General features: G+C 39.5%; 1 protein-coding gene across 4 annotated transcripts in view; it reads left to right on the forward strand.

The window, feature by feature from the left end:
* The window catches only part of GLIS3 (GLIS family zinc finger 3), a 475,107-nt gene that overhangs the window by 158,723 nt on the left and 301,720 nt on the right, over positions 1–14,664 (forward strand). For all 4 annotated transcript variants that reach the window (XM_065907922.1, XM_065907921.1, XM_065907924.1 and 1 more), the window contains one exon: positions 5,225–6,350. In XM_065907922.1, the coding sequence (XP_065763994.1) occupies positions 5,225–6,350 (1,126 nt within the window). The remainder of the gene's footprint in view (positions 1–5,224; positions 6,351–14,664) is intronic.

The raw sequence follows: 14,664 nt of genomic DNA on the forward strand, positions 1-14,664 counted from the left end.
GCCTGGTGTGGGTAGCAGCAGGGATTATAGAAAATAATTTTTTGGAATCTTTCTCAATCATTCAGCATATTGTTTCAGAAAGAAAACAGAAAATGTGGGTTCCATTTATAGCTTGTGTGCCTTTAAGTCTCTTATACCAAATCTTTTAATCAAGAAGAGCATTATGGACCATGTGTTGGGTATGATATGGGGAAAACAATAGAGGATACATCTGATCCAACTAAGTGACTGCTTATCAAATCTGCTGCTTTACAAAAAGAATAAAATACTTAGGAGTATATCTACCTAAAGAAACAAAAGACCTATACACAGAAAACTATAAAACACTGATGAAAGAAATCAAAGAGGACACAAACAGATGGAGAAACATACCGTGTTCATGGATTGGAAGAATCAATATTGTCAAAATGGCTATTCTACCCAAAGCAATCTATAGATTCAATGCAATCCCTATCAAGCTACCAACGGTATTTTTCACAGAACTAGAACAAATAATTTCACAATTTTTATGGAAATACAAAAAACCTCGACTAGCCAAAGTAATCTTGAGAAAGAAGAATGGAACTGGAGGAATCAACCTGCCTGACTTCAGACTCTACTACAAAGCCACAGTCATCAAGACAGTATGGTACTGGCACAAAGACAGAAATATAGATCAATGGAACAGAATAGAAAGCCCAGAGATAAATCCACGAACCTATGGACACCTTATCTTTGACAAAGGAGGCAAGGATATACAATGGAAAAAAGACAATCTCTTTAACAAGTGGTGCTGGGAAAACTGGTCAACCACTTGTAAAAGAATGAAACTAGAACACTTTCTAACACCATACACAAAAATAAACTCAAAATGGATTAAAGATCTAAATGTAAGGCCAGAAACTATAAAACTCCTAGAGGAGAACATAGGCAAAACACTCTCCGACATAAATCACAGCAAGATCTTCTATGACCCACCTCCCAGAATATTGGAAATAAAAGCAAAAATAAACAAATGGAACCTAATGAAACTTAAAAGTTTTGCACAACAAAGGAAACTATAAGTAAGGTGAAAAGACAGCCCTCAGATTGGGAGAAAATAATAGCAAATGAGGAAACAGACAAAGGATTAATCTCAAAAATATACAAGCAACTCCTGAAGCTCAATTCCAGAAAAATAAACGACCCAATCAAAAAATGGGCCAAAGAACTAAACAGACATTTCTCCAAAGAAGACATACAGATGGCTAACAAACACATGAAAAGATGCTCAACATCACTCATTATCAGAGAAATGCAAATCAAAACCACAATGAGGTACCATTACACGCCAGTCAGGATGGCTGCTATCCAAAAGTCTATAAGCAATAAATGCTGGAGAGGGTGTGGAGAAAAGGGAACCCTCTTACACTGTTGGTGGGAATGCAAACTAGTACAGCCACTATGGAAAACAGTGTGGAGATTTCTTTAAAAACTGGAAATAGAACTGCCATATGACCCAGCAATACCACTTCTGGGCATACACACTGAGGAATCCAGATCTGAAAGAGACACGTGCACCCCAATGTTCATCGCAGCACTGTTTATAATAGCCAGGACATGGAAGCAACCTAGATGCCCATCAGCAGATGAATGGATAAGGAAGCTGTGGTACATATACACCATGGAATATTACTCAGCCGTTAAAAAGAATTCATTTGAATCAGTTCTAATGAGATGGATGAAACTGGAGCCCATTATACAGAGTGAGGTGAGCCAGAAAGATAAAGAACATTACAGTATACTAACACATATATATGGAATTTAGAAAGATGGTAACGATGGCCCTATATGCAGGGCAGAAGAAGAGACGCAGAAGTACAGAACAGACTTTTGAACTCTGTGGGAGAAGGTGAGGGTGGGATGTTTCGAAAGAACAGCATGTATATTATCTGTGGTGAAACAGACCACCAGCCCAGGTGGGAGGCATGAGTCAAGTGCTCGGGCCTGTTGGGCTGGGAAGATCCAGAGGAATCGGGTGGAGAGGGAGGTGGGATGGGAGACCGGGATGGGGAATTCGTGTATCTCTATGGCTGATTCATATCAATGTATGACAAAACCCACTGAAAAATTAAAAAAAAAAAAAAAGTAAAAAAAAAAAAAATCTGCTGCTTTATTTGTACTTATTTAAGGATTCTTGGCAACCGCCCCCCCCGCCTTTTTTTTCTTTTTTTTGTATCATTGGGAGGAATTTCACAGAACGTTGGTTTTATTCTTTGTAAAACAGAGGTTATTTTAAAATTCCAATTTGCTTATGTCACAGGCTGTATTAAGTGGAATAATATATAGGGAAAATACTTTATAAGTTAAAAATGGTTATCATTATATTAATTTACTCACCTTAATCAACATTTTTTTTGGGGGGGGAACTTCATCTAACACTCTGGTGGGTACTGGCAGAGATAAAAATAATCGCTTTTATTGGAGGTCTTTGAATTTTATTGAGGAAGACAACACCCATAGATGCCTGAAGTTAGCTATATTTAAGGTTCAATATAGATAGAATATAATTTTTCTGGAAAGAGAAATTTTACTGAGAGCTACTATCTTTGGGGCAGGTTTCATGGATTAGAACTTTGAAATATTAAAAGATCTGAGTAATTGCTCAGAAGAGAGGTGAGCTGCTAGGCAAAGGCCATTTGTTGGAAGTTTTGTTCTTATTAAGTATTCAAGAAGAGAGCTCACCATTCATATTATTGCCTTAGTGAATAGGACATAGAATTGCTTTCTAAAAAAGTTTTGATAACTGTTTTAAGGAACACTGAGATATCTAAGGAGTTAAGGAATGTGCCTGCATGGAATTATGCTCAAATTTAATCAAGTCATATTTAGGTGTATTAAAAAAAAATAAGAAACAGCTTTTAACAATGGAACAAATGAACATGTCTCACTATAGGCAGCCCTCAAACCAAATAGTATAATTTCAAATGCAAAACATATACAGGTGGGTAAAATACTTCCTACTTGCTATTCACTGCTTGACTGGTTTGATCTCCTTTCTTGATCTCTCAAACCAGTCAATCCTAAAGGAAATCAACCCTGAATATTCATTGGAAGGATTGATGCTGAAGCTGAAGCTCCAGTACTTTGGCCACCTGATGTGAAAAGCTGATTCACTGGAAAAGACCCTGAGGCTAGGAAAGATTGAAGGCAATAGGAAAAGGGGGTGACAGAGGATGAGATGGTTAGATAGCATCACCCACTCAATAGACATGAATTTGAGCCAACTCCGGGAGATAGTAAGGGACAGGGAAGCCCTGCATGCTGCAGCCCATGGGGTTACAAAGAGTCGGACACTGAGTGACTGAACAACAAATTCGCTGCTTAAAATCTGAAATGCTCTGGTATGACAGTGACCAGGCAAATGCACCATTTAAGAATGTTATATAAATCATCTCAACCTCAGGGTGTAAAGCAAAGTCAGTTGTCTTTGCCTTATATATGTCATGACTACTGATTTGACTTGGGTCACAAAGCAATTCCTGAATCTCCCTGGGGAAGGGACTAAAAGGCCCTTGACATCCTATCACCAGGAGCCTTCAGCTGAGCTCTGCAGGGAGAGCTACATGCTGTGGGTATGCTGGGAAAATAATTGAAAGCGTTCATGGGGAATTAAAAAACAGATGGTTCAGAAGCTACTTTGGGACTTGCAAAGGACTTCAGCCCAAATATAAGGATCTGGACAGGGAAAAGAAAATCTGTATTAAGGGCAACTGGACTTAAATTCTTGCTGTGTTTGTCAATGGTAAACATTACCTGACTGGAGGAAAACACTAGATTGACAGTGGTGTTATCTCTCACCTAATACTGTGCATTTCAGAGTCGAGATGTTTTCTTGCTAATCTCTCATGCTTGTAGGAAACAGTGTTCTTGGCTTCTATTTTGTGAAAAGAAGTAAGAGGAACAGATGGGATGAGAATACTTCTATTTTCCCTCAGTTCTGCAACAGGTTGCTTTATAACAGCTGGAAGTAGTAAGTGGGCTCTTCCTGGGAAAGATAGACATTCTATACAATATTTAAAACTTTTTTGTCAGAAAAAAGATCTCTGTAGAAAGCCAATAAAAGCACAAATTAAAAAGCTGGCTTTTTAATATACACTATTCTGAGTTGGGAGTATGGTGAATTCTGTCTAGCCTCTTTGGGACAATGTTTCCATCCAAAAGGCATAGCTTTTCCCTTCAGTGATTTTTAAAGCTGATATCATGGTTAAAGCAAAATGAATTTTAAAGTGGCTAGACTACAACACAAGGCATTTTGATATTCAGGCAAACATTGTGACATGTGAGGCATGTTTTATAAAGGATAAAGAAGGACAGGAGAAGAATTGTTGCTACAGTAATTAAAACAGATGCTTTGCTCTCCGTGCAAATCTGCTCTGATTTGAGGACAGCAGCTCGTGGAAGATCCCAAACTGCAGGTGTAATTAAACCTTGCATGACCCACATGCAGAATTCCAAATATGACTCTACTTCAGGTTGTCACTCCCTTATATATTACAGCTGTATGTTATATATAATTTTTTATTTCTGGGTCAATTTGATGTTGTGACTGACTACTGACTACTCATAGTGTGAACTGCTGTCTTTTATAGAAATATGTAAAATTCCTTGATATCAGTGGAACAGATTTGTGAAATTATTATTAGATCCTCTGGATAACCCTTTGACTTTGATTTACTTTTTTTTTTTTTTTCCAAATTAAGCATCGGTTTATGTTTTACCTTACCAAATAGATTTCACTCAAACTGGGACTCTGTTTAGACTTGTATTCCTAACAATGCCTATTGGTAGTGTGTTGCACATAGTAGGTACTTAATAAATACTTGTTTATTTGGTTTGCCATGACAAGTTTCAATAATTATTCCTAGGTCTCTAATTTTTCCCTGTAGAAAAAAAGATATATAAAAATATAGCAAGGACTATTTATTATCATTGAAGTATCAGATTATTTATAACAATAGACCTTTGTTTTATTATTCCAGCAAGCATTAGCCTTTATTTTTCCTCTTGGTAAAATGTTATATACCTGGAACTAAAAGTCTTGGGCTTTATCTTAGCCAAAGAATGTGTGTTTAGCTGAGAAGGCAATTAGGGGAAATACTTAAGAGATTGTCAATGCAATGTTCTTTTAGTTTTAAGCAGTCCATATCCTGCTAAAATGTTTGTCTTTTTTTTTTTTTTCCTCCTCTTCCGGCTGCCGTTCCAGGTCCCTTATTTCGCGAGAGTCTTTGGCCTCCTCAACTTTGAGCCTGACAGAAAGTCAGTCGACCTTGAACGTGAAGCAAGAGTGGTCGCACGGCTATAAGGCCCTCCCTTCGCTCTCCTCGAACCACACCTCCCAGAATGGCACTGATCTAGGGGACCTAATTAGCCTTCCTCCTGGGACTGCCATGTCCGCCAACAGTGTCTGTAACTCATTGCCATCCTACCTTTTCGGTATGGAAAACAGCCACTCTCCTTACCCCAGTCCCCGACACTCTTCAGCCAGGTCCCACTCGGCCCGCTCCAAGAAGAGAGCGCTGTCCTTGTCCCCGTTGTCCGACGGCATCGGGATAGACTTCAATACCATCATCCGCACCTCGCCCACGTCCTTGGTCGCCTACATCAACGGGTCAAGGGCTTCCCCCGCCAACATGTCCCCGCAGCCTGAGGTCTACGGGCATTTCCTGGGAGTGCGAGGCAGCTGTATTCCCCAGCCGTGCTCAGTGCCAAGTAGCCAGAAGGGTGTGCGGGCGGCCGGCGGCGGCCTGGCTCTCCCGGCCTACGGCGAGGACAGCGCGCTGGAGTGTGAGCGCATGCAGCAGCTGGAGCACGGTGGCCTGCAGCCTGGCCTGCTCAACAGCATGGTGGTGCAGCACGGCCTGCCGGACCCTGCCGGCCAGGCGGCCGGCCTGCTCAAGACCGAGCGCCTGGATGATTTCCCCGGTGGCGTCCTGGACCTGCCCCCCGCACCGCCTCTGCCTCCCCTGCCACCGCCGCCCCAGCCCCAAGGCCCCCCGCCGCCCTACCACGCCCACCCGCATCTGCATCATCCAGAGCTGGTCCACCAGGCCCAGCCGCTGGCCCTGCCTCCGGCCGCCCTGGAAGAGGATGGGGAGATGGATGACGCTGGGGGCAAGAACTGCTGTCGCTGGATCGACTGCAGTGCCTTGTATGACCAGCAGGAGGAACTTGTGCGGCACATCGAGAAGGTTCACATAGACCAGCGCAAAGGAGAAGACTTCACTTGTTTCTGGGCCGGTTGTCCTCGAAGGTACAAGCCATTTAATGCCCGCTATAAACTGTTGATCCACATGAGAGTTCACTCGGGGGAAAAGCCCAACAAGTGTTCGGTGAGTCTGCTAAAGCCCCCTGGAGTTCATTGAAGGTGTATGTGGTTTTCCAAACTCTGCTGCAAGTTGGGGAATGTTTTCTTTTATGGACTTTGGGTGCTGGAGGTCTAGGTATCCATGAGATTTGACTTCTCTTCAGCCTGAGGAAGGAGAAAGTTTCTTTAATTACTAGTGGCTGGGGTATCTCTCCACTTCTAGATTCTCTTTTGCAAATATATAAGATCAGGGGAGGTTCATCTGCCACACTGTCCAAAATCTTAGAAAATTGATTCCCATCAGGCACCAGCTTAGACTTGCTGAAATGTGCAGGGCAGAGAAATACACTGCACCACCAGCAAGCTTTAGCTCTTTTCCAAAGTAAATATTCAGTGACTTCCCCTTCTCTGCAATAACTGGGTGAGTACTAGGGTTAGAGTGATGGTTCTGATATTTGGAAAGGAACTCACACTTAGCAACTTGGCTAGTAAAATTGTTGCTGCATACACCCACGCGCCTGCACACTGCACACTCCAAGGTTGTCAGATTAATTAATGATTTATAGCCAGCATTAAAACACTCCAGGATACCACAGGAGCAGAATCTGGATCTCCCTGAACTTTCAGGAGAGGAAATTGGGTGAAAATGTATAAAGAGAAAGAACCCAGAGGGGACCTTGCCTTTGGTGTTGAAAGAAGTTGGCATGTTGTCTTTCTCCCCATCTCCCCCTTTCACAGCATCAATCCTGGAACTACCTCTGTTTCTTTGCAAAATTTACTATTTTTGAATAATATGACTCTTAAATGGTTGCACAATCATTTCACACCTAACAGAAACCCTCTGGGTTTACAAGCCGGACATCACACTTGGGATCACAGGGTGGCTTTGCACAATCTCGGACAGCTCGCTTAACTCTTCGAAAAGGAAGAGCATGTGTTTTATGTTAGTCCAGATGGTCAAGAATATTTATTTTAGAGTTAAAAATCTGACAATTGTAGGTATTTCCTGGATATTGAATATGCTGCAGGTCACTTAATGCATGAAATAATATATATATGTATATATATATGATTTTGAAAAGGAACTTATTTAGATGGTGGCCCTGCAGCCAGAGTCCCTTCTTTTTGTATTATGTCTTGATAATAAAGAATCTGGCCCATGTTTGCCATGTTAATGTTTGATTATAGATTGGCCAAGTTGTCGGATTCATGTAAAAGCCAACCAAACAGGTGGTAGTTGTAAGGCAAGTATTAGAAGCACGTTTTTCATCATCCAGTAGGTACTTTTGAAAAGGTTTTAAGAATTTCTGGAGGAATGAAATTGCATTTCTTGTCGTTACATTATGCCCCATGTTATGATTTTTCTTAAGGAAAACTTGAAGCTGATACATTGTAAGAATGCCAGGTTATATGACTGAAAAGAATAATTGCATTCCAGCCAACAAAACCTTACTCTGTCAGTAAGGCTCTGCATTAAAAATGCCAGAAAGAGACAAGCAGTTGAAGGCAATTCCATTTACTCTGTTTGGAACACACTGGCCTATTGCAGGCAAGAGAGACATTCAGTCTCTGAAGGAAAACAGTCCAACCTTTTAGTTCTGACTAATCCTGGCTGAAAATAGTTTGCTGGATTTGGCTTTACTGAAATAAACATAACGGCTTGAATTATCCAAAAAAAATTTTTTTTTGCATTGCAAAATTAATTTTTGTGCAATAAGATTTCCGTATTTTCCCACTGTTCCCAGATTTTGAAAAAAACATATAACTTTGTAAAGTTGACTTTTGCTAAAGTGCATGATGACTATTAAAAATAGAAATGCTTCAATGAAAGAATAAGCTGAGAGGTGAATATTTGCAGGCATCTGCGTAGCTTTTCATGATATTATTCAAGATGGGTATGGGAAATGATTGCTCTCTCTCCCCTGGTCTGCCTACTCCCCACTGCTAGATGAAATCTTTGCAAAATTTAGATTGCTAGATTTAATAGCATATCAGATCAAGGCCCACAAAGCATTAAATTACATGTTATAGTGCAAATGTATTAGTACAGGGTTTCTTAGGGGCTGACTAATGTTGTAGCTCTCATCTTGGGACTATATATTTTTAGCAGGGAGACATCCATTTTCCTATAAAACATACATATCATGAACATTCTGTCTTCTGAAAGCTATTATGTTGCTACATGTCATCTGCTTGATTTGTAAGGTTGTAGTTAACTGGTAGCAAATAATTTTGCTCTGAAAGTTTAGTAGTCCTCTCAAGTTGTAGCCCATAGAGAGAAGACATATTGTGTGTAATGTGGATGCACATCTGAAAAAGATGCATTTTTCTGCCTTTTGCAAAACCAGTCTTTACACTCTCAGAATCCAAATAGAAAGAACTATTAAAACTCATCTGTTTCATCTCTCACTGTTAAAGAAACTGGTGGTAGTTGATTCAAAGCTCAAGATCTTTGCCAAGTAAAATGATCACATTCTTCTTTTGGAGACATGAAGTGATCTTTGGGTTTTTATGGCTGTGTCACATGCTGCAAAGACTAGGAGTAATTTAAATTAAAAGGCCTAGTCCACTTTTGTTTTACTTATGTTTAACTGCCATTAATTTTCTGTGGACCACAGTTAGAGTTAGTCATCCTTTTCACTCACTTAGCTTATTGACCCAGGAAAGATGTGATGACCCAGTTGTGTTTGGTGACCATGACTACAGGCAGCCCAATGAGCTTCTGGAAGTCATGGTAAAAGGAGGGTGTGTGAAAGGGCTATTCAGTGACAGCCTGCTTACAGTAAGAGGCTACCACTGGTGTCCTCCCTTGATGCCAAATTCCATTTCATGCATGGGAGAACACATTCTCAGAGTCTCTGACTGTAACTCCTCAGCCTTACCCAGAACTCTGGGATTTAGATCACTCAGGACTTTAGGTGGCAGAACTGGGGGAGGATTGCTAATTTATTACTTGGTTAACTTACTGGAAGAAGAGAATGGTTTCTTTTCTCTTTCCCACCCAAACAACTCCACCCTTCTGTAGATCTCATTCTTACTGCTTCTCTGGAAAGTCAAACCAGCTGCCCTCTTTTCAATCTTGGCTTGATTACAAAGATATTCGCAGCCAATGGCAAAGTGCTGGAGACGAGTAAAGGCCTTAGCAGGCAGACAGACAGACCTCAGTTAAATCAAAAACTGGAATATGTCAGTACTATATTAAAAAATACCTGAGTCCATTCACTTTTGTCTACTAATACAGCAACTTGTAGGCATGATATTATTCTATTTAGACCTTCCTGAGCTTAGACCACCCTTAACATTGATGAATCTCAGAAGTATCAAAACTTTTGAGCATTTCCAGGTATAACTTTGCTGAATTCAATTTTTTATTTTTTCTGAGATGATAAGGTTTCAAATTCTCAAGTCAGAGCAAGTAATGAAGCCTTATAATTAGTTTCTTTCCCAAATCCCTGTTTCATGTTCATTAAAGGACAACATAAAATATAACCCCAAACTATAGATGGACACTGTGTGCTGTGCTTAGTCATCAGTCATGTCTGACTCTTTGCAACCCCGTGGACGGTAGCCCATCAGGCTTCTCCGTTCACGGGGATTCTCCAGGGAAGAATACTGGTGTGGGTTACCATGCCCTCCTCCAGGGGATCTTCCCAACCCAGGAATGGAACCCAGGAATGGAACCCAGGTCTCCTGCATTACAGGCGGCTTCTTTACCATCTGAGCCTCCAAGGAAGCCCAGGAGTCCTGGACTGGGTAGCCTGTCCTTTCTCCAGGGGATCTTCCCAACTCCGGAATCGAACTGGGGTTTCCTGCATTGCAGGTGGATTCTTTACCAGCTGAGCTACCAGGGAAGCCCATAGATGTACACTAACCATCCCTAATGATAGCTACAATAAGTGTTCCAACAGAGTGCTCACAGAGAATGTTTTTACCATAGTAGGTCTTTTTGCCATTAAATTGAAGAGTGTGCAACACCTAGATAGCATTCCCAGGAAGATGTGCTCTGAGTGAGGCCAGGTACACTCTGTCTGCTAGTGCTTCTCATGAGAAAGCCTATCTGATCGGAGCAAAGTGAGCAGGGGGACAGGCTTCCACTGCCAGGATCACAAACCCTGATCCTGGCCTTTGTACACAATAGAAAGCAGTTGTGCTGGGAGGTTAGGGAGTGTTAATAAGGGAATTAGGGGGAATGTGGGTCGCCACTTAAATTTTGCTTATTTTTCCTGGATGAATTTTATCCAATAGCAAAAAGGAATTTTGCAAAACTTTTACCCACCCACAGATTTTCACGAAAATGTCACTGACCAAAGACAGCTTTGAATCTTGTATGAATTGACTCATTTCTCCACAGGCATTTTGCCTGGCAAAATTCACAGTATTTGCTTTGGCTTGACTATTGGGTCATTTGCTTTTTAAGTAACATTGGATTATGGAATACAAGAAAATAAATACAGAGCTGGGGCCATGTCCCCATTCCTCTTTTATGGCCTGATTTATGGGTTCATGAGCCAGCTTTAGCCATGTAAGACATTTCTTGAGGAAAAGTAAATTCATTGTAAAATGAGGAAGAAGGCTTCTTCCTTCCACATCCTTTATTATTTTGATAAGATTTAGCATTGATGTGGGAGAAGGCAATGGCACCCCACTCCAGTACTCCTGCCTGGAAAATCCCATGGATGGAGGAGCCTGGTGGGCTGCCGTCAATGGGGTCGCACAGAGTCAGACACGACTGAAGTGACTTAGCAGCAGCAGCAGCAGCATTGATGTGGTGACCACAAATTAACTGAATAGAAGGAACTTCAGAAAATATCATCTAAGCATAACTGTTAGTTATCACTCCATAATCTTCATATTGGCAGCAGTTAATAAATTCTCATAGTGTCACATGTTGGAGGATATGGAGACGGGAATGTTTTAACATTACTAGTGAGAGTAAATTAGTCTAACCATTTTGGGGAAAAATTTTTGACTATCTAGCAAACATAAAGTTGAGAATATATAACGAAACTCTAAGTGTCTTCCCTGGAGCAACTTTTGGTGGCAGGAAGACATACAAAGAGGTTTTTCTTATACCTTTATTTTCTAAAAACTATAAAAGACCTATCTTTCCATAGATAAGGTACATCAGTAAACTGTGATTTATTCCTAATGCAATAATATGAAGAATTTTAAAATTAATGTACTGTATATAAACTGATATATCTATATATTGATAGATAATATGGATAAATAGATAACAATATTAAATGAAATAATTATATGCAAGAAGGTATATACAGTGTAATATAATTTATGTATATTTAAACATATGCTGTGGTGTTGGAGAAGACTCCTCAGAGTCCCTTGGACTGCAAGGAGATCCAACCAGTCCATCCTAAAGGAGATCAATCCTGGGTGTTCATTGGAAGGACTGATGTTGAAGCTGAGACTCCAATACTTTGGCCACCTCATGCGAAGAGTTGACTTATTGAAAAAGACCCTGATGCTGGGAAGGATTGGGGGCAGGAGGAGAAGGGGATGACAGAGGATGAGATAGCTGGATGGCATCACCGACTCGATGGACATGGGTTTGAGTGAACTCTGGGAGTTGGTCATGGACAGGTAGGCCTGACGTGCTGTGGTTCATGGGGTCACAAAGAGTCAGACATGACTGAGTGACTGAAATGAACTGAACTGACTGAAACATATGCTAAGCAGTATTATATAGTTGTTGTAGAAACATAGATACATAATTACTTAATACGTAATACACAATACAATAAAATCATGTAGGCAGGATAACTTTAGGATAGTGAATACTTCTAGAGACAAAAGAAATAGGAATATATGGGATGTAGGGATTTTGCTTTATCTTTTATCCAAAGAATGACAGAAATGAAACAAAGATGGCAAAGTATTAAAATTATTTTTAAAAAATTATTTTAGCTTGGTGGTGGTAATATACTCTATGTGTTGCTGCTCACTTGAAATATTTTACAACTATAAATATAAATTTTTATCTAAAAAGAAAAGAAAATCAATGAGTATAACAGTCTAGCTCTGTTCCATACATAACAGCTTTTAAGATGAGGAGGAAAAAACCTAGGAAAATTAAGTGATTTTTCTAAGACTAATAAGTTGTTTGGCCATTGTCTACTTATTCCAAGGATGTGGTTTTCCACCTTGACTGACATTGGAATTGCCTGAAAAGATTTATGAAGTACCCATACCTTGATCCTACCCCCAGAGTCTGTGATGTAATTGGTCAGGGGTGTAGCTTTCCTGGTGATTCTAAAGTACAGAAGGGTGAGAATCAGCGCTCTAAAAGCTTCCACATTCTGACACTGAGCTCAAGAGAGAGGAAAGCCTACCCTGTCATCTCAGGTAAGGAGTAGGGAGGCACTGTTTAATAGAAAGTACATTTTCATTATCATCAATGCCCTGACAATGATTAGGGTACTCTCGTGTTCCCTTGGAATAAAATTCAAGACGAGATAAGATTACAGAGTAGCTCAGGTAGCGGCAGAAGGCTTTCAACTGAGTGTCCATTTCACATTCAGAGTATTCTCTCTCTACAATTAATAGTCATTTAAAGACTGGGATGAGATTCTGTGAGTAATGAATGCCATTGCCACCTCTTTGCCTCTTGAGTTAAAAGTGGAACTGACAAATTTGTCACATTATTCTCATTTCTAAAGGTAAGATAGAGTGTTTTTCCTCCCAACTACCATGCATGCAGCCTTTCTGCTTTTAATATAAAATGATCTTCAAAACATTTTTGCTACTATGGATGTTTCTGAAGAGTTGGTAGATTACCAAAATATTGAATTTTTCCTTTTAGCAAATCTGCCTGATATGATTAAATAAATAAAATTAACATTAATATCCTCTTTGTCTCTTGAGGCCGAAATACCACCAGTGAAACATCTGGTAAAGATCAGAGAGAGGATGGTTTCCAAATCGTATCCCACAAGGCATCAGTCTGTCAAATATTTAATGCAAACTCAATGATTTAAAAAGATACAACTAAATCACAAGATTATTTCCCAGCAAGTTTACATAAGAAAGAGATACCACCATATTTATCTGTGTGTGTACATATCCAGCATAGTGTAGACATATACATGTCACCATAAATTACAAACCCATTAGTATAGGTAAAAACAAAACCACAGAAATTCTCATCAGATGGGGCATTGACCACAGTTTATAAGGCATCTGTCAAATTTGATTTTACATCCCCAAACTCACTTTAGAAAGCTTCCATTTGGTAGTGGTTTCATTTTATTTTCCTTTGGAAGGTATTTAATCCACTTTACCTGGGGAACTGGCTTTTCATGAACTTTGTCCTGAAAATAAATTCATAGCAGATTTGGGCAAACATTTCATAGAAAGTCATGGTTTATGTTTCTTTGCCCTGCCCTTCTAGTATTAATGAAAAGCAATAGATAATGAGAGAAACTTTTAGAGGCTAAATATTTGAGGCTTTATCCTCATTAAGCAAAATCATTAACTACATGGTAGTTAATGTTCCTTTTAGTTCATATTTGTTTTGTGGTTTTCCTCTAATTTCATGCTCTGAAATAATGTTTTTAAAATTAGAAAAAATTATGGTAATCTTTTCCTAAGTGATCTGCTTAAGGGAATATATTTCAGATCTTTTGAGGTTTATTCATATGTAGATTTTAAAACGTGTTTTTCTTAGTTTCAGTGTGAAAAACTAGTTTGGCAATTTTTTAGTCATGTCTTTTATGACCTTTGGAATATTTCTTGATTACCTTTGCTTTGAGTGGTTGTGTTGATATCTTTGAGTCCAAATACAATTCAAGTATGTAGAGTGAAAGACCACAATTATGTTTCCATAAAAGAAGTGTTCTGATTCTCTTTGGTGTTTCAAAAGTGTTTTGTTAAAACTTTGGGTAGAATGATATGGAAAAGAGATTTTTTTTTTCTGGGTGGATTTATTGTAATTGCTATTGTAATTTCTACTGTAATGACTGAATCAGGGCTTCTGTACTATCAGTAAGACAATGAATGTTGTAATCTTGGGCAGTGGATATGTGGCTGGCAAACACAAAACCTGGGTGAGCAGGCTCAATTTTCCATTTACTCCAAGTATGGGCAACCTCAACCAGAGAGGAGTTTGGTTGGTTTGGTTAGGTGTCATCACTTGTATGGAAGGTTGGTTTAGATAGAAATTTGATGAGAAAATGGAGTGAAACCTGTGTGTTCTTATTTTGCAGCACACTGTTTTTATTTTCTTGGGTCATTGGTTCCTAGATTTGAATACAGAGAACAACTAATATTTCTGAATTTTGAAGAATTAAAAATGATTAATTTGAAAAGTTATTGAGAAACTA

This window comes from Muntiacus reevesi, chromosome 17 (assembly GCF_963930625.1).
Source record: "Muntiacus reevesi chromosome 17, mMunRee1.1, whole genome shotgun sequence".
NCBI lineage: Eukaryota > Metazoa > Chordata > Mammalia > Artiodactyla > Cervidae > Muntiacus > Muntiacus reevesi.